At 52.6% G+C, this 20477-nt stretch overlaps 1 protein-coding gene and 1 long non-coding RNA gene across 2 annotated transcripts in view; one reads left to right on the top strand and one right to left on the bottom strand.

Annotated features, from left to right (window-relative positions):
- Nucleotides 1–20477, bottom strand: part of LOC112578752 — a 56475-nt gene that overhangs the window by 24253 nt on the left and 11745 nt on the right. The gene's annotated exons all lie outside the window — the stretch shown is intronic.
- Nucleotides 7218–19566, top strand: SCRT2 (scratch family transcriptional repressor 2). The gene is made up of 2 exons (XM_025263718.3): nt 7218–7675; nt 18642–19566. The coding sequence occupies exons 1-2, from the start codon at nt 7543–7545 to the stop codon at nt 19424–19426; spliced, it is 918 nt and encodes a 305-aa protein (XP_025119503.1). The 5' UTR covers nt 7218–7542; the 3' UTR covers nt 19427–19566.

The following is a 20477-nucleotide window of genomic DNA, read 5'->3' as shown; positions in this document are numbered from 1 at the left end:
CATCTGTAAAATGGGGATAGCTGTGGGCCCCCACTTCAAAGACTGTTGTGATGATTAAATGAGGTAATCCACAGAAAGGGTTAGATTTGGCTCCTGGCACATAAGAAGTGCTCAATAAATGTCAGCTAGCATTATTATCATCTGTGTCTTTACAACACGCTCCTTCCCACTGCATATCATCTCTGTCCTGGGCTAGATCTTGGAGTCAAGCAGGGCAGCAATGGAGGAGGGGTTAACTAGGCAAAGAGGGAGGGAAAGCATGCTCCGGGCAGCAGAAACAGTATCTGCAAAGGCCTGAGGTGGGAAGCTTTGAGGAACAGGGTAGGAGCTCCAGGAGCATGTGGGACCCTGCCACACACTCAGCTGCACTAGTCAGGCCCTTTCCTAAAGTCTGTTGAGGCTCTGAGCTCTGGAGCCCTCTACAAAATGAGAATGGAAAGGTTCCCAGGAGAGGAGGTGGCATGGCAGAGTGGTGAGACCACAGCCTCTGGGGCGGGCTGCCTGGACTGGACCCATGGCTCACCACCTACTGGCTGTAAAGCCTTGGACAAGTTATGTAACCTCTCTGGGCTCAGTCTCCTCCCCTGAAAATGGGGCTCATGATACTGACGAGTCAAAAGGCGAGTGTGAGGATTAACTAAGGTGATATTTATAAAGTGTGTAGATGAGTACCTGGCACATAGCCCAGAGCTATGTTTATTAAATGAATCAAGAAAAACATGCAGCAGCTGAAGGGAGGTGCCCGCCGCTCTGGACTGCAGTCCCTGACAGGCTCCCACTGCAGCGCCCTCTCAGTAGGCCACAGCATCTGAGCTGAGGCCACCCTCCTTCCGGGACAATCGGCTGATGCCTGGGCACCATGGGGAACCAGGGCCTGGTATTCCACCCAGCATGAGACTCCTCTGCAGGAAGTCTTGGGCCCAGAGCTCCCTGTGGCTCTGGCCAGACTTCCTTTGAGCTGCACCGCTGCCTGGGGCTCCTCTTACCCAGTCTCCTTCTCTCCTTTCACAGATGTCAGACTTGCGCCCTAGTCTGAAGGCGTACTTCTTTTTCTTGCAGGTGTTATCCCCATAAGTTGCACTTCCATCTTGGTTTTCAAATCTGCTTCCAGGGACCAAATTGACCAGAGAGAGAATATAGCAGGGATCAGATTCCAGACGCCCCGCCCCCGCAAGGCCTTGGGCCACTCTCTCCGAGTCATGGTGTACAGAGCTGTGAAAAGTCAGTTTCAGGCTTCTCCTACCCTCTTTCCTTAGGCTTGGAAGAGGGAGGGCCTGGAGAAATACACTGGAGAAACAGGCAGACTAAGGAAGCTTACCAGAGAAAAAGCCCCATCAACATCAAGTGGATGCATTTAGCCACTCTCCTCCTTGGAATTCATACAGAATTCCATTATTGGCACTGGAGGGCAGCTCAGGGACCAACTTGTCCCATGCCCATTTGACAGGCCAGAAGGCTGGAGCCCAGAGGAGGAGCAGAGAGAGAAGAATCAGGCTCCCAGCTCCCAGAGTGGTGTTCCTTTCTAATACCATGGAGTGAGGCCTGAATATAATGCCTGGTCCCCTCTTTACAGATGTCCAGAGTGAGGTTCAGGTGGCTCTGCCAGCTAGCTGGGGTTACACAGCATGCGAGTCACACCAAGACACTAGCAGCTCCCCTCCTTCATGATGGGCAAGACAGGGTTGAAATCTGAAGGACAGCAGAGCAGATCGGTAGGGCAGAAAGGGATGAGCCTGCAGCCTTCACCAGCTAAACCAGTTATGCCAAGCCTGGGACTCCTGGAGAGGCAGGCAGTAGACCACAGGGATGTGAGACCCTCCCAGCTCTTCCCCACAATAACCATATGGCCTTGGGCCAGTCATTTCACCCTCATCTGTCAACAGGTCAATAACAGAGCCTTCTCCCATGAGGACATGGTAAGGCTTAGATGAGAAATGATATATAAACAAAAGTACAGTCAACAATTATCAAGTCAAATGACTGTGTGCCAGGCACTGCTCTAAACCCTTTACAGATAGATACATTATCATTTAATCCTCATTGCAACACTGGAGATGGGCTTCCCAGGTGGCTCAGCAGTAAAGAATCCACTTGCCAATGCAGGAGACACAGAAGATGCGGTTCAATCCCTGGGAGAAGGAAATGGCAACCCACTCCAGTATTCTTGCCTAGGAAATCTCATGGACAGAGGAGCCTGGTGGGCTAAAGTCCATTGGATCACAGAGTCAGACATGATTGAGCAACTGAGCACACACGTACACAACACTGGGGATAATCCCTTTTAAAATCTCCATTTTACAGATGAGGAAATGGAGGTACGGAGAAGCAAAGCTGGGAAATGACAGAGCATGGATTAGAACTGAAAACAGGCTGATTCCAAAGCCCTCTACAGAAAGCCTCTGGCAAGGCCAGTTTCTGTGAAGGGTAGATGTTTAGAACAGTGCCAGGCACGTGAAGCTACTGTTGGTATAGTAATAATTATTGTTTGTCATTGGAGAAATTTGCCATAGGCAATGCTATCTTCTCAAAAGTCAGAAGAATGAGTTTCCTGACATGTTTTTTGAAATTTTATCATTTCTTCTCTTCAGAAATAAGGGAGAAGTTAGCAAGTGCTCAAGATAAATGTTTCTTGAACCGCAACATTTTATAGTCTTCTTTGAAAACACAAAAAAGAAGGTGGAGAAACACATAGTTCTGCCATCCTTCTTCACTTTTCTGTGCATATTTATCTTTATTTTGGCCCATAGTTGCAAACGTGTTGTAAGGGATTTCAAGATTTTGCATCTTTCATTGAAAGACAAGGTCTTCCTCCATATAATTTTTAATGGCTGCAGAATATTCCATCAAGGGAATGTTTTCCTCACAGCTCCTCCCCATTTTCTCCAACTTGAGGCTTTTATTCCAGTCTCTGATGCTGTATCAAACATGCCTGGGATTAAAATTCTTTCCTTATTTGATGTGACTTGGAGAAATGAATTCCTAAACATGGCTTTTCTGAAACCAGTGAGCCAGTACTGGGGGGAAGTTTGGGAGACAGAAGGCCCTCCATGGTGTCCTAGAGCTGAAACCATGCCAGAGGTTGTGTATTTCATCCTTGCTTAAGGACACCCGCCCACACCACCTACTAGTCAGAGGTCAGAGACTTGGGATCTGATCTTCAACCCAACAATAGTGAACTATGGACCTTGGATACATCACTCTGTGGGCCTCTCTCTGTCAGTTCAAGGGGGAATTACCTCTCTCAAGGGTGGGAATTACCCACCCTGCCCACTGAGAAGATCTGATGAGGGAGAGTCCAGTCTCAGTCCAGTTCTATGCCTAATTCACTGTTGGACCCTCACTGTCCTGGGAAGCTCTCTGGGCTCAGTTTTACCATCTCTTATGTAAAAGGTTGGAACGGCAGGATGGTCAGGCAGGTAGAAGTGAACTCAAGGGTGCCCACTTGCATTATTTACTCCGCTGTACTAAGCACCACTAAGGGACAGACATCCCAGTACAAACTCAAGAAAATATGGCTACACCACCAATAACTAATAACAATTTCTATGTGAGCAGTGAAACGTTGTTCTCCAACTTTAAAGATCTACCTTTGAATAGATCCACCTTTTAAGGCTGAATCTCACCCAAGAACCAGAAATCAAATTGCCAACAATTTTTGGATCATAGAGAAAGCAAGGGAATTTTAGAAAAACATCTACTTGTGCTTCATTGACTATGCTAAAGCCTTCCACTGTGTGGATCACAATAAACTGTAGAAAATTTTTAAAGAGATGGGAATACCAGACAACCTAAGCTGCCTCCTGAGAAACCTGCATGCAGGTCAAGAAGCAACAGTTAGAATCAGACATGGAACAATGAAAAATTGAGAAAGGAGTTTCTCAAGGCTGTATATTGTCACTCTGCTTATTTAACTTATATGCAGAGTACACCATGTGAAATGCCAGGCTTGATGAATCACAAGCTGGAATCAAGATTGCTGGGAGAAATATCAACAACCTCAGATATGCAAATGATACCACTTTAATGACAGAGAGTGAAGAGGAACTAAAGAGCCTCTTGATGAGGGTGAAAGAGGAGAGTGAAAAAACTGGCTTAAAACTCAACATTCAAAAAACTAAGATCATGGCATCTGGTCCCATCACTTCATGACAAATAGAAGGGGAAAAAGTAGAAACAGTGACTGTCTTTATTTTCTTGGGTTCCAAAATCACTGCTGATGGTGACTGCAGCCATGAAATTAAAGACACTTGCTCCTTGGAAGGGAAACTATGACAAACCTAAACAAGCATATTAAAAAGCAGAGACATCACTTTGCCAACAAAGGTCCGTATAGTCAATGCTATGGTTTTTTCCAGTAGTCATGTATGGATGTGAGAGTTGGACCATAAATAAGGCTGAGTGCCAAAGAATTGTTGTTTTTGAATCATGGTGCTGGAGAAGACTCTTGAAAGTCCCTTGGATTCCAAAGAGATCAAACCAGTCAATCCTAAAGGAAATCAACCCTGAATATTCATTGGAAGGACTGATGCTAAAGCTGAAGCTCCAATGTTTTGGCCATTTGATGCAAAGAGCAGACTCATTGGAAAAGACCCTGATGCTGGGAAAGATTGAGGGCAAAAGGATAGGAGGGCGACAGAGGATGAGATGGTTGCATAGCATCATCAACCAATGGACATGACTTTGAGCAAACTCTGGGAGATAGTGAAGGATAGGGGAGCCTAGCATGCTGCAGTCCATGGGGTCAAAAAGAGTCAGACATGACTTAGCAACTGAACAACAACAACTCACCCCATAGTCATTCACTCATGATTTATTGAACACCTTCTGGGTTCTGGCCCTGCCAACTTCCTGACCTCATATCCTCCCACTCCTTACTGTTCCTGAACTGGCCCAAGCTCATTTTTGCCTCAGAGTCTTTGAACTTGTGAAGCCTCTGCCCAGAGCTCTCTTTCTCTGGCTCCTTCCATGGCTGGCTCCATCTCATCACTCAAGTCTCTGCTTAGATGTCACCTTTTCCAGGAGACCCTTGCTGGCCACCCTGTCTAGGAACCAGCACCCTCCATTGCTCACCCAATTTTATGTCCCTTGAATGTCACCTCCAAGGAGACCAGGGACTGTTGAGGTTACCATCTATTATGTAGAACCCCACAAACATGTGTTAGATGAATCCTGGGTGCTCCCGGCGCAACTGTACTTACAGAACACACACAGAATGAGCACCTCCTATAGGTAAGTGCTCATCAGCAGGCTTACATACCTACTATATGCAAGCCCATTTTATAAGATGGGAAACTGAGGCACAGAGAAGTTGAATAACTTGCTTAAGATCTCATGGCTAGTAAGTAGAGGAGCTGGGAGATCCTACTGCACGTTGGAAGAGTATGCTGAGCCAAACACAGGACAGAGTCACACAGCTCAGGGGCCAATGGGCAAGCTGGCCCAGTCTACCATGTAGGAAGTCAGGGACACTTCCCAGAAGAAGTGAGGCCTCAGCTATGCCAATGCAGGGTTCCTCTGAACAGAAGAACCAGAGCAGAGGCCAAGGAGAGAGTAATAAGTCTGCAAGATGAGAAGTCGGCTTGTGTGGCTGAAGCAGGGAATACTGAGTGTGTCATGAGTCCAGGGGTGTGGTCAGCTCAACCCTCTGTGATTGAGGTTAAAAAAAGTCCCAGAGGGCAAAATGTGGGACAATATCTCTGAGAAGATGGGCAGGACCCTCCATATCATTCAGGACCTTGGCAAGATCAGAGGTCCAAATTTTATTCTAAGATTTCTAAGCAACACCTCAAAATTTGTGTGAGGTCCCAAAGGACCACAGGAGTCTCTGGAAATTTCTGTTGACTCCCTGTGGGACCCTGGGCACCTCTGCGGCCTCTCTTAGTCTTCAAGGGTCTTAGTCTCCCAAATGGTATTAGATGATCCAGTCCCAAAAGCACAACCCCACTCCATCAGTCTAGCATACCATAAACAGAATGCTGTTAACCAATGAGATCTTGACATTCCTAGAGTCTGATTCTGGGACTCTTGTGCTCTGGACATCACATACTTGCTAAGGCCAGCCCACCACCACGGCACTTTGCCAAGCAGCCTCTCTGAGCAGGGGTTTGCATTCTCCTGCTCCTTGGTCCTACCCAGATATGGAAGCTCCCCTAGGTTTTGGCTGGATTGGAGGGGGGTTTCTGCTGAGATCCTCCTGGAGACAAAGGAGCTGACCTGCAAAGAGTTCCAGCGGGAGCCCCGCTCCCCCTCCCTTCCCCCCCTCTCCCTTCCCAGTCCACGTGTCTCTATTGTCTGCTCCCCGCTTCAGGGAAAGACACAGCCTCGGATGTGTCAAAACCACCACCCCCCGGCAGCAGGGAAATTAATTACTGGACGATTTTCACTTCCTCTTGCAGCGCCCGCCTGAGCTAGGCACCGGAACAGGACTGGCTGAGCTAGGCTGGGCATCAGCATGGGGGACTTGCTCCCTTCATCAGTTCTGGAAGAAGAAAGTTGAACCCCAAACCCAACAGGGAGCTTCAGTGGGAGGACAAGCTGGGGAGGGGGGATGACTTCCCCTAGTTAAAGCTGAGTGTCCAAACTGACCCCTTCAGAACTAGGGGACAGGGAGGGGGCTGGAGGCGGGGGTGGGGGGGGGGGTCCGCCGCTGGCGAGCTCACACTCCTCTCTGCATTCCCTTCCTTGTGTCCCCATGTGCCTGAACCCCGCCTGCTCAGATCGGTCTACCTCCTGTCCTCTCTGCTTCTGTCTTGCACTTCTCTTCCCCTTTCTTTGCATCCCTGGGGTGCTTTCTTTTTGTGTATCTGGAGGTCTCTTTTTCTCCCGTGGGTGTGTGTTATTACTTCTCTCCGTCTCTGCCTTTCTCTCTCTCTCTCTCTCTCTCTCTCTCTCTCTCTCTCTCTCTCTCGTGTCTTTTTGTCCTTATCTTGGTTTCTGCTCCTATTTCAATCTCTTTCACTGTGTATGTGTCTCTCTTTTTCTGTATGTCTCTTTCTGTCTTTCTCTGTGTATCTCATCTCCGCGCGCTCTCTCTCTCTCTCCCCCTTGTTCCACCCCCCCGCGCCCCCACCTTTCTCCGTCTCTCTATATCTCTGCTTTTCTCGCCCTCACTTTCTCCCCTCCTGCCTGCCCGCTGCTCCCTGCGCCTGGCCTGCCCCCACCGCCGCCGGTTCAGGGGAACGTGTGCGGAGCGATTGTCCTGGGGGACATTTGATGGATTAGAGCGCTGAACAGTTCCATTGCTAGGGGACCACCTGATCTCCTCCAGCCTGCGTCCCATATAAAGCCGGCAGCCGGAGTGCTGAGCACAGCTCCAGCGATCGCCTGTCTGAGAGCCGCCGCCGCCAAGCCCGAGCGGGAGCCAGAGCTACAGCCGGGGCCGCCGCCACCGGTGCCGGCTCCGCGCTGCCGCCCGCCTGCCGCCCGCTGGGAGCTGTCCAGTGCTGAAACCCCGCGCAGACAGCCAATCGCGCCCGGCTGGCCTCCTCCCCCCGACCAGGGCCCCTCGCAAGTGCCCCCGCCGAGTCCCACGCCAGTCGCACCATGCCCCGCTCCTTCCTGGTAAAGAAGATCAAAGGCGACGGCTTCCAGTGCAGCGGGGTGCCGGCCCCCACCTATCACCCCTTGGAGACCGCCTACGTGCTGCCTGGAGCCCGGGGGCCTTCCGGGGACAACGGTGAGTGGGACCCGGCGGGGGGGAAGAAGAGGGGAGGGGAGTTCGGGCCCTCCCCAACTCGGGCCACGAGGAGGGGTGCGCGCGGCAGGGAACCCCGGGAGGAGATTTCCTTGGCTGTGTGCGCCTCCCGGGCTTCCCGAGGGCCAGGCAGGCGGGGCGAGGGCCAGGTCCGTACAAAGGGAAAGTCGCAGGGTCGGCCCATCCCGCCGCCGAGCGAGCGTCAGCCTGGACTTTGAAAGTTGTGGCCCTAGATTGGAACTGGAGTGAAGGATGGTGAGAGAATGGAGAGACAGAGAGTGGTGTCCATTAAGGGTTAGTGCTGGGGGGCTAATGCACAAGGCGTTCTAAGGGTCCCCTCTTCCTGGTTGAGGGAAGGAGGCTGGTTGTCCGAGAGTGCTCCCTTGATGGCGAAGGTAAACTGGCCTGGACCACCAATCCCTGGGGAGAGAGGGTTGGCTCCCTAGGGGTAGCTGGGGGCACCCTCTTTCCCTTCAAGTCTGCTCTCCCTGGTGATGCCAGACAAGTCTTCTCAGCCCCCTCTCTCAGCAACTCTTTTGTTACCCTCAGCCACATGCCTGCCAAAGGCTGGGCCTGTCCTGGGGACTGAGAGGAAGAGGGAATTTCTAGGAGGGGTTCCCCCAAAGTGGCTCGTGGTCTCCTAGGTCGTACCCTCTTCCCCCCTCCAGCTTCTCACTCCCCTCTAGAGCCAGCCCTGCTGTTTATTGTCAGTCCCCCACCCCCAACACACTCTATTTCTTTTCAGAGCAAGTTCCTATAGTGACAAGGGTTTGGGGGACAAGAGAGGTCATTCAGGCCCAAAAAGGGGTGATCTCTGGAGGTTGTGGGGGAAAATTAGAGACTGGTTCTGTGGACCCCATCCCCCATCAAGGGGATCATAAAAGGGTTCTCCTCTGATGGTCCCCCCAGGACAAGTGTCTGAAGAGGAGGCATCCCTTTGGCAGAAGAAATTTGACATCACATGTGGCATCACCTTTGGGGTGTGCGTGTGTGTGTGAGCGTGTGTGTGAGCGTGTGTGTGTGTAAGTGGGAAGGAAAGAGGAGAGGAGAGAAAAAGGAGAAAAGAAAGGATTGAAGATGAGGGGGTAGCTGAGATGGCAAAGGCAGGAGGGTGGGAGCTTCTGCCTCAGGGATTTCCAAGCACTTCACCCACATTCCATCACTCCGCCAAGCCAGGTAGCAAGAGGGTGCTGGGTAAAATGCTCTGTGACCTCATCAAGGTCAAAGAAATTACGGAGCTAACAGGGATACAGCTCCAGCCCCTCACCCCCTGACCTCCCCCAGATCTCCAAGAGAACCAACCCCCTTTTCTTTGCCCCACGTGTTTCTTATTCTACTGTCCTCTTTCTTGACCCCAGGGCCTCTTGGGGTTGAGGACTGAATCCCAGGGATATGGCTGGGCTTATCTGAGTGCTGGCAGGGCAGAGGGTGGACCTGGGTCCATGCCAGGGCTGGGGACCTCGGTAGAAATGGAAATGCCTGCAGGCCTGAAATGTGGATCCCTGGGAGGACGGACACAAAGCCCTGGGTTCCTGCCCACTGAGGGCCCCTTGGTCCTGTCCCAGGCCAGCTGAGGAAACCCAGAGAAGCCCAGAGAATTTCTCTTGCACAGCCAAAACTGCAGACTGTTCCTCGGGAGGGAGGCAGGAATGCCTTGCCTTGAATTCAGTCCAAAAAAGCTTTGAAAGGAGCCTCTGAGCAAATAGTGGGAAGCAAGGTAAGGGCCAAGCCATCAGCAGGGATGTTCTACCAGCTTTAACCCCCTAGAACCAGTCCTTGGCCCCTTCCCTAAAGGACTCCAGACCAGCTCCTTCTGGGGAATTGTGAGGCTGTCCTAACAGTTTGATATCTGGCGTGGAAGATATCCTAGGCCTGGGCTCTAGGTCTCTGACTTGCTATGTGACCTTGGGCAAGTGCCTTTCCTTCTCTGATCCTCCATCTCCTCAACAGTGGAAGAATTTGGATGGCATGATCTAAGCATCCTTCCAACTTTGACAAGCTCAGTTTCTGTGAAGGTCAAGTGTGGGGTGGGAGGCATTGGAGATGACCGGATGAGGGTCTAACAGAATGCAGGGGGCCATTGTCAGGGTTTCTGTAGGGCTCCGTTCACCATTCGACGTCTGGCTGAGGGTGGCAGAGTTTCTGAGGCCAAGCACTTTTCTTGGCTTCAGTCTCTGCAGGCAGCCCCGGGACGAGGACAGGTACTCTGCCCTGGCTGCTCTGGCAGTGTCTGCAGTAAATGGTTAGTGCCAGAGACCAAGGGGTGACCCTTCAAGCCTGAGTACGCCTGGGAAACACAGAGTCTGCCTTATTTTGTTATGGGGCGGGGTGGGGGGGGGGGCTCTTCCATCCCTGGGGTGTGGCCAGACCGGGAAATGAAGGCTCCCTCATCCCATGGGTGGGTAGGGGTGCTGGGGGTCCTCGGAGAGCCTGCCAGCATCTAGTGGTCCCTTGTCTCCGCTCTGCCGGAAATAACCTTGCTGAGCGTTTGAGGGAAGTGTGAAAAATTGCTGAGCCGACGTTTTTCTCTCCCAGCGTGTGTAAGTGTGCTGGGTAAACAAGGAGAAAGAGAGGAGGGGGGGAGGTGAGGAGAGTGAGGGAGAGGAGGAGGGGGGAGGAGAAAGGAGGGAGGGAAAGGGGGAGAGCCTGGGGCTGGAGATAGTTCCAGTTATTAGAAAGATCCTCTTACAAGCCATTCCTGCAGCAACAACGGCCGCAGGGTCAGGGTGAGACCAACGGGAGGGGAATCTGGGGTGGCGGTGGGGGCAGGAAGGGAGCCTGTGAATGTGGAGGTCAGGGGAACCACAGGCTTCTGACTGATGAAGATGCAAGTCCCCAAATTAAAGAGTACCCCCAGCCCAGGGAAAGCTTGGGAGTGCTGGAGAATTCCTGGAGGACTCCTCCTCCTACACACACACACACACACACACACACACACACAACAGCAGCCTCCGTGGGCCCGGCAGAGGGTGTGGCAGGTACATCTGGGCTCCAGGCTCCCCCTGAATGCACCTAAATAGGGAAGAAGCCCCACAACGGGGCAAGTTCCAGGTTTCTTTGCAGCGCTCCCCAAAGAAGGGAGAGCAGATCTAATTTCACCATCCTCTCCAACGTAATGCCTCTTTTCTCCCCCTCTTGCTTCTCCACTGCTTTCTACCTCCGTGGAGCTCTCCCTTCCCCTCCTTTCCCCTGGGTGATTCTGAGCACAGATTCACTCCCCCAGTGAGGTGGCAATTCACATCCTCCCAACCCTCTCAGAACCTCATCTTCCAACTCCATCAAACTTCCCCCTTCCCAGGCCTGGGCCCCATCCTGGGGAATGCTAGGGACTCATTCATTTCAGAGAAGGAAGGTGCCCACCCAGCTGCACACCACTGGTCTCCAAGGATCTGTGGACATCTTCACTGGCCCCGGAGTATCGACCTCTCCACACACCCTAACTCTGAACTCCAGCTGGATGCCAGGTCCTCCATCCTCTTAACCCCCACCACGTCCTGCCCTCATACTCCTTCAGAGTGCATCCGACCCAGGCAGATGAGGGATCAATGCCAATCCAATAACGCAGTTGTCTGCCCTCCACAGCTACATTAAGCCTCCCCAGCAGCTGAGGAAGTGCTCCTACTTCTGCCCGTGGGCTTCTCTAGTTGACCACATTATACCAACACCAGCTTCCGCTCACTCCCTCTGATGGCGCCGAGGAGTCGCCCCAGGCCAGGCCTGGGAATCTGCTCAAAGTCCCCAATTACCACATGTCTACCCTACACTTTAGAAAGCCTATTTGGGGTGCAGGGATGCAAAAGGGTAGCCCCGGTCCCTTGGCAGAGGGAGCTCAGAGAGGGCTGTAGAGGGGTCAAAGGACACAGAGCAGGCCCACCTGAGTGTCTTTAACCACCTCTGCCCCTGGCATCTTGGTCTCGGTCTAGGTCCAAGGTCGAGATTAGAGACATGGCAGAGGTTCAAGTTCAAAGTCCATGTCCAACCTTCATTCTAGGACAAGGTCTGAAGTCTAGTTCTAAGGTCAGTGTCCCAGGTTACAGGCTCACTTCAAAATTCAGAACAAATTCATGTCCAAGTTCAAGTTTCAATCCATGTCCAAGTCAACTTTCATGCTCCAGGATCTGCATCTGGATCCAGATCCAATTTCTAGTCCAAGGTCATGTCTAGGTCCATTCTCAAAGCTGGCCAGTTCAAGACTTAGAGCCAGCTTCCTCTGAAGCTCTGAACTAATCTTCCCTTACCCGAACCTCAGTTTCCCTCTTACAAAAATAAGCAGTCAAACTTGATCTCTTTCAGCTCTGGCCTTTCAGGGGCCCAAAACTCGATTTTCTTAAAAATCTGTCAGTGGGAATGTGCAATAAAAGGGATGGGATACTGAATATGGGATACTGAATCTAGGGTCCATGCCCCCCGTTAAGCCTGGGGTCACAAGGGGGACATGAAGGAACCAGGCTGAATGTCCACTCTTCAGACAGTCTCAGTTTTTGGCTCCTGATAGAGATCAGGAGAGTATATCAAGTCCCTATGGCAGCATAGCAATTTATACATCCCAAACACACACACATACACACACAGAGTGGGCACAGGGCAGCAAGCTCAGAGTGCAGGTGAAGGTTAGCTTCAACCTCCAGAGGCAAAGCTGAGACTGGAGAGGTGACTTGCCTGCGATGACAAGGGCATAAGTGGTGCCTGCATCACCCCTCCCAGGTGGGTGCTTCATACACATCCCCGGGACCCCCTCAGCCTAGAGGCCCTCTCGGAGCGGGGGGGCGGGGGGGCCTGTGAGATGCTGCTGGGAGAGATGAGGCCCCAGAACTCTTGGCTTCCTTCCAGCTGTGGTCTCCCCTGGGATGGAGTAGCCGCCGCCAGCCTTTGGCTAAGAAGGGAGGTTGGAATGGGCCCTCTGCCTCTTCTGGGGCACAGAGAGGGTAGGGCAGGAAACAGGGGGCCCAGAGAGACAACATACATTATACGAGACACCAGGTCTCCAGAAGGAGGCCCAGAAAGGGCCCCAGAGGTGCCCGGGAGGGAATGGGAGGCTGCTCCACTGACCAGTGCTAGGTAACTCCAGACCCTCAGCCACCAGGTCTATTTCCTACAACCCCTTGAAAAATCTTTCCTATTGATTCCTGCAGAGCTGTGGACCTCCCTGTGGGCCACAGGAATTGGGTCACAGTCAGAAGAAACCAGAATATGGGGGATTTCAGGAGGCGGGGACAGTGGGGAGAGGCTCTGGAGTGCTCTCCACATTCCCTTGGTTTGAGTCAGTGGGCACGAGCCCCACACCCTACAGCCCTGGTCATGTTGGGCCAGACCCCATTCTGTCCCCCCTTATCTGGACTCAAGGGCCCCCTCCCCAGTGGGCAGGTGTACCAGCTGCCAGGCCCTTGGAGGAGGTGGGTGTCATTTCTGGTCCAGTGCCCGGGGAACTGCGAACAAAGATGCTATAATAAGGGGAGGGGGAGGCACCAGCCCCTTTGCCCAGCTCTGTGAGCAGACAGGAGAAACTATTTTTATCCCGCTTTGCTGCTGACAGACCTGGCTTTCTGCTCAGCTGGCTGGAGCTGATTCTCAAGGCCCGAGGCCCTGGCACAGCAAGACGCAGCTCTAAATATATTCATGCAGCAGCCCCTCCAGCCCCCCACCTAGCAGGGCCCAGCCCTCCTCGGAAAAGTGGGCTACCTGGGAAACTGGCCCATCACTAGGCCCCTTTCTTCTACCCAACTAGAGACAGGGAAGTGGGATTTGGACTGGAGATTCCCTGGAGGAAGTCTGGGACACTGGGAACCTGAGGGAGACTGGGAAAAAGAACACTGGCCTAGGAGGCAGAGGGCCAGCCTAGCTCTGGTGGGAATTTGCTTTGTGACCTGGTAAAGGCCCCTCTCTGGGCTTCAGCTTCCTCGGAAGTAGGGCATTGGAGCAAGTGACCACTACATTCCCTTAGACATGAGCTAACAGACATCAAATACCGAGCAGGGTGCCTTGTACACAGTAAGTGCTCAAGCAGGGTTAGTCATTACTTTTATTAATTATTCACAAAGGTTTACAAAGGGCTGGTGCATTTTCTAGAAGAATAGCTTCTCCCCACCCCCAATACCTCATCATTACATCAGACACAGGCCAACTAGGTGGTGATATTTGAAGAAACTCATTGCCCCTGCCTCCCACCAGTTGAAAATCTTCCCTCCCTCAACAGGTTTCCATGCCTGCTCAGGGGTTTGGGGAAAAAAACACAGATTCTGGAGGATTTCAAGCCTTACTCCTCCTCTAGTGACCTTGAGCAAGTCCTCTGCCCGCTCCAGGCCTCTGGGCTTAGTGCAGTGCCTGGCACAGGGGGTGGGCACAACGGTAGCTGGAATCAGCAGTGCTTCTCAGAGAATCCCCCACCTTCATCCCAGGGGGTCAGACAATTGGAAGAGACAATGTTTGTGAAATGCCCAGCACCTGATTTCTCATAAAATTCCCTTGCAAAAAAATTTTTTAATGTATTCTGGATCTTCAGTCTAAAATATCAAAACTCTTGAGCAGGGAAAATCCAAAGTCATTCTCAGGTGATGTACATGACATCTCCACTTCTCCTAAGTGTTTCTGAGCCTTCCTTATAGCCCCATGCGACTGGAGGGGCTCTGTTCTATCCCTCAAATGGGGCACTGGAGCCCAGAGAGGCTTTGTGACTTACCCATGGTCACACAGCTGGAATATGAGTAAAAGAGTCAGTCTTTTCTCCCTGGGTCCCTGGCCCTCCCTGCCTCTATCTGTTTCCAAATGAGAGAGGCCTATCTCACCCTGTCAGCAAGGAGACAGGTAACTCATCCTTCTATAGTCACCTGTAGGACAGAGGGAGGCATCTAAAACCTGTGTGAGCCCCATGCACAGAGTCAGAAAAGCGCTGCCTATAGTGTCCTAAAGGATTCTCCAGGGTTGAGGTCCAGAGAAGTGAGGTGGTTTGCCCAAGGTAACGCAGCAGCCTGAGATGACCCACGTGTGTCCCCTTCACTCTTTAGCAGATTAGAGGGTATCATTAGAAAACATAGGAACAATAATAATGACAATTAAATAACGGCTTGAGAGGCTATTGTCTGCCAGGCATTACTAAGCATTATACACCATTAATTCAGTCAGTCCTTTTATAAGTGCCTTTATCCAGATGCAACACAAAAAGGTTTACTAACTTGCCCAAGGTCAGATGGGCTTCCCTGGTGGCTCAGCTGGTAAAGAATCCGCCTGCAATGCGGGAGACCTGGGTTTGATCCCTGGGTTGGGAAGATCCCCTGGAGAAGGGAACAGCTACCCACTCCAGTATTCTGGCCTGGAGAATTCCATGGACTCTATAGTTCATGGGGTCACAAAGAGTCGGACATGACTGAGCGACTTTCAGTTTCAAAGTCACATAGCTAGGGAGAGGTCTGTGAGTCTGAGGAGAATGAGATGGAGCTGATAGGGATTGCAGGGTAGGGGACAAGACAATGGGCATCATTGAGGAGTCGGTTCAGCCACGATGCAACAAGGGTCTTTCTAGCATCTCAGTCAACCTTTTACAGGTAGAGACAGAGTCCAGAGAGGTCAGGCAACCTGATCACGATCACAAAGCAAGTTAGAACTACCTCCACCAAGACGACCACATAAACTCTCATACAACCCTCCACCCCCACCCCACAACTCATGCCAAACTCCGCAGGAGCTGACCACCATGTCTGGCCCCACAATTCCTGACCAGAAGGCAATTCCGCAGCTGTCCCTAAGCAGAGGCTCAGCCTTTGAGGTGCCAGTATTTCTGTATAGAGACCCCCAGCAACCGGAGTGATGCAGTACTGCAAGTCACCACCAGAGGACACCACAGAAAGAGAGTCCCCCTAGGGCGAGAACTGCCCAGACCATTGAGAGGCTACCAATTCTCTGGATCACCAGCTTTCTCATCAGAGCATGAGCCAGAACCTAAACATCTTGGGTGAGGAAACAGTGGCCCAGGTTGGAGGTGCAAGATGTCTCTGTGCAGATGCCAAGAACACTGTGGGTTTCCAGCACAGAAACCCACCTGGGGAGATTGTTATTGTTCAGAGTAACAGCCAACATGTACCATGCCAGGCACTGGGTTGGAATTCTGGCTCTAAGTTACCAGCTGCACAACCCTGGGCATGTTGCTTAACAACTACTTTATGCCTCAGTTTCCTCATCTGTAAGATGGTACCAACCTCAGAGCCATGAGGGTGGGATGCATTCGTGTGTAAAACCTTTAAATTGTATTAGACACAAAAGTGCTCTGGCAATGTTGGTTATTATTTGTTCACTTCTCACTTATTGCTTGCTTATTCATGGACTCTGTACTATAAACTGTGTGAGTTAGGTGCTTTTATTGTCCCCTATTTCACAGCTGGGGAAACAGAGGCATAGAGAGGTCAAACACGTCTAAGATCACACAGCCAGGAATAGTAAAGCTGGAACTCAATCCTGGTAGTTTGGTACCAAAATTGTGCTCTTAACCAATATGCCATCCTTAATAATAGCACATCCAAGGTCACATGATCAGTGAGCCCCTCCAAATGGATGCTATACTATCCCCATACCCAGAGAACGGAGCAGAGACGCAGGAAGACATACAACTTGCTCTAGGTCACCCAGCTAGAATCAGTGTCGGGAAATCAAATTGTCCCAAGATCTGGTGGACAGCATGGTCCTGGCAGACCCTGCTGCACTAGGGATTGAGGCTGGCCTAGCAAATCTTTATCACCCATTCACCACCCATTTCACAAATACTTATCAAGTGCTCACTAGCTGGGGCTCTGCTAGTAGATGAACAACCCAGCCATGCCCCTTCCTCCCAGCGTGTGGAAGAGGAGCAGTGCAGTGGGTTCCAACTCTTGTCCCACCCTTGAGCAAGTACCACCACCACTCTGCATCAGTTTCCTTATCTGTAACACAGGTATTTTTCTGGTGATTCAGCAAGGTGATGGGAGTGAAGCACTTAGCACAGAGCTTGGTACTTAGTAAGTGCTCAGTAAATATCAGCTAGTATTATCATTATCATCAATAATCACAATGGGAAGAAACACAGAAGAGGGAGTCTAGGCATACCTAACAGGTATTTGACTCAGTCTGAAACAACACTCCTTGAAAGTTTTGGGGGCTTTAGTACCAGGCCTGATTCCTGGAGTGGGAGGAAGGGGAACCTCCAGACCAAAGGCAGACAGGAGGGGAGAATGGGTTGCTGAGAGGCTGCACAGCTGCCCCATTATAAAACTGCCACCACCACTGCCCTCTCTGCATCTGACCAATGCCCTCCCTACTGAGTCTTCCACCTCCACAACCCCCAGTCATTGTGTGTAGAGGTCCCTGTTGGGCAGCTGAAGGGACAGGGTTAAAAAATAAAGGTACACCTTCTGGGCCCGGGTGCCTTCTGCACAGACTTCACCCTGTGACCATCCCAAAGGCCAGATGAGAGGCAAAAGCACAAAGGCTGAATCAGGCAGGTTGTTTCAGGGGATGAAAGCTCTGAATCCAGCTCCCTGCTTACAAAGCCCTCCTCCACCTGCTCATTTGAATCAAGGATGCTGGGGGTGGTGGAGGGTCATATTTCCCGCTTTGCCACTGTGGGTAAAGAAGCCTAACCCCCATTGTTTTTTGCAATCAAAGGACAAGGGAGATACTTGGTATCTCAATGCCAGGTTGCTAAGTTTGTGTAATATCTGCCAGAAACTCTCCTGGGAGCCCAGGCCCCAGGGCCCTCAGGGAAGGTGCTGGGACCAGGCAAGGCCCAGGGAGGCAGAGTCAAATCAGGGTGGTGCCTGCCCTTGGAAAGCCCCTGTAGAATGTCCTGGGAGGGTGCCAGCCCACCCACCCAACAGTCATTAGATCCCAAAATGGACAGGACTTCTGGTCCAAATCTAGAGAGGAAGGAGGGGCTCAGAGGGGGTATGAATCTCACAAGGGGACTCCAGAAGACCTCCAGTGGAGCAGAGAGCAAAACAGGCTTGGGAGCAAGTTACAAGGACATGCCCTTCTTAGAGCATTTATTACATGCTACATACTTCACCTCTTTTAAATCCCCCAGCAACCCTAGGAGGTGGGTTTAACAGGACTGTGATTCGTTCATGCAATGTCTATTCTTTGTACACCTCCTTTGAACCAGGCACGTGCTGGGCACACAGATGTCACCCTGAGAAGCTCACAGTCTGGTGGGGGGGGTGGGGGGCGGGGGCAGACAATTGAATAATCTTCAGCGAAGTCGCTTTTTCAAGCAAGTAAAAAGCATAATTGTAACAGCTAACATTTATATAGCAATTGCTGTGTGCTCTTTCTTTACTTCCTTATATGTAAAATGGGAATTAAAACAGGATCTACTTCATAGGATCAGTGATGACTAAATGAGTTAACAAGAGTAAAGCATGGAGGCGGAGCTTGGTGCACAGGAACAATTAATGCATGGCTCTTTTCATCACTTAGTCCTTCCAAAGACCCTGGGAAGGATCATAAGTTCCATTTTGTATCCGATCATAAGTTCCATTTTGCAAATGAGGAAGCTGAGACTCAGATGAGTCAAAAGACTGGAATGGCCGAATGCTGCTGGAAGAAAGAAAGTCTGGGTTTTCGCATCAGGCTGCCAAGGTTTGGATCCTGGCTCCACCAAATACTTGTGGGCTTGGACTATATACCTCAGTTTCTCTCTCTGTACAGATCATACAATAATACCTTCCCTGCGTGGCCTTGAGCACTTAAGAAGATAGTCAACACCAAATCAGTAGAATTTGACCTCACCATGCTCCACAAGGATGGAGTTGGGTGGTTTTTATTGCGGCCCACGGAGTTAGGATCTGAACCTGGGCATCCTGACCCCAGAAGCACAGAAGCAGGACAGGGGCTACTGCTATACAAGCAGACTTCAGTTCCCAAAGAGAGGCCACGGGGACGCCTCCTGGGCGCCTCACCTTCCCTGCCCTTGTCTCATCCCCTCCAGGTTACGCTCAGCACTGCCTGCCCCCCAGCAGCTACGATGCGGACCAGAAGCCAGGCCTGGAGCTGGCGCCGGCCGAGCCCGCGTACCCGCCGGCGGCCCCGGAAGAGTACAGCGACCCCGAGAGCCCTCAGTCCAGCCTGTCGGCGCGCTACTTCCGCGGGGAGGCGGCCGTGACCGACAGCTATTCCATGGACGCCTTCTTCATCTCGGACGGGCGCTCGCGGCGGCGGCGCGGCGGGGACGCGGGCGGCGCGGGGGACGCCGGGAGCGGCGGGGGGCGCGCGGGGCGCGCGGGGACGCCGGCGGGCGGCGGGCACCGGCACGCGTGCGCCGAGTGCGGCAAGACGTACGCCACGTCGTCGAACCTGAGCCGCCACAAGCAGACGCACCGCAGCCTGGACAGCCAGCTGGCGCGCAAGTGCCCGACGTGCGGCAAGGCGTACGTGTCCATGCCCGCGCTGGCCATGCATGTGCTCACGCACAACCTGCGCCACAAGTGCGGCGTGTGCGGCAAGGCCTTCTCGCGGCCCTGGCTGCTGCAGGGCCACATGCGCTCGCACACCGGCGAGAAGCCGTTCGGCTGCGCGCACTGCGGCAAGGCCTTCGCCGACCGCTCCAACCTGCGCGCGCACATGCAGACGCACTCGGCCTTCAAGCACTACCGCTGCCGCCAGTGCGACAAGAGCTTCGCGCTCAAGTCCTACCTCCACAAGCACTGCGAGGCCGCCTGCGTCAAGGGGGCCGAGCCACCCCCGCCGCCGCCGCCCGCCGGCCCCACCAGCTGAGCCTCCCATCGCGCTCCCCGGTCCCCCAGCTGCGTCCCCCTGCCCACGGCCCTCCTGGGGACCGTGCTCCCAGACCAGAACTTTTCTCTCCGACCCCCAAGCCCAGAACTCGCTTCCGCCACTGTCTTCCCCAAGTACATCCCGACCCGCCTCGTCCTTACCGGCTACCAAGATTCGGACCTTGACCCGCTGTCCGCGCCCTCAAGGCTCCCAACTCAGGCACCAGGCCCGCACGTTTGCCGGGCCCCCTAGCCGGAATTTTCTCCCGTCCAGACCCTGCAGTCTCCCTAACTTGCAGACCTTTCCTCTCACTTCCCAACTGCGTTTCAGGCCGGTTCTCTACTGGAGCCCCCCCTCCCCTTAAGGCCTAAACCTCCCCTTGACTCTCACGCCTGCCATGGATTCCCCATCCACACCAGGACGCAGGCCTTAGGAATCTAATCTTCACTCTCGGAGGCCCCAACCTGTCCCAGATCCCCCTGCCCTTACCTTGGCCTTAGTCTAGCCATTCACACACCAACTTCCTCATCCTCTGGGGGACCTTCTCACTCATTCCCACCCTCTACTCTCTCCAGACCCCTCATCCCACTAGCAGCTCTCAACCCTCTGAGTTCACCTGACCTGGGGCAGACATGAGGGCCAGTTCAGGGCTCGGCCACCTAAGGTAGCCCCTCTCTCACTCTGGGACAGCCCCTCCTTGGGCTTCCAGCCTCTCCTGCAGATTCTCTGAGCACTTTCCCTACCCACAGGACTACAGGTACCCTCTTTATGTATTGGGGGGAGGTCTGGGGCACCTCACAAATGCCCTTCTCCCCATCCGGCTGGGCCTCTCCAGTGTATTTGTGTATTTATTTATTTATCTATTTATTATTCTAATTAATCTCTTGCCCTCACCCAGTAATGGTCTGGCTTCCCCAGCTGGACTGGGAGGTCAGGGAGCCAGGCAAGGAGAGGGACAGCAAAGGCCATAGAGGGCTGTCCCCCACCCCGACATACCCCATTTCGGGGAGTGGGGAGAAGCCCTACCCTCATCAGAGCCTGAACTTGCTGG

Source organism: Bubalus bubalis, chromosome 14 (assembly GCF_019923935.1).
Source record: "Bubalus bubalis isolate 160015118507 breed Murrah chromosome 14, NDDB_SH_1, whole genome shotgun sequence".
Lineage (NCBI taxonomy): Eukaryota > Metazoa > Chordata > Mammalia > Artiodactyla > Bovidae > Bubalus > Bubalus bubalis.
The sequence above is the reverse complement of the archived record's forward strand: the minus strand, read 5'-3'. Positions and strand labels throughout refer to the sequence as shown.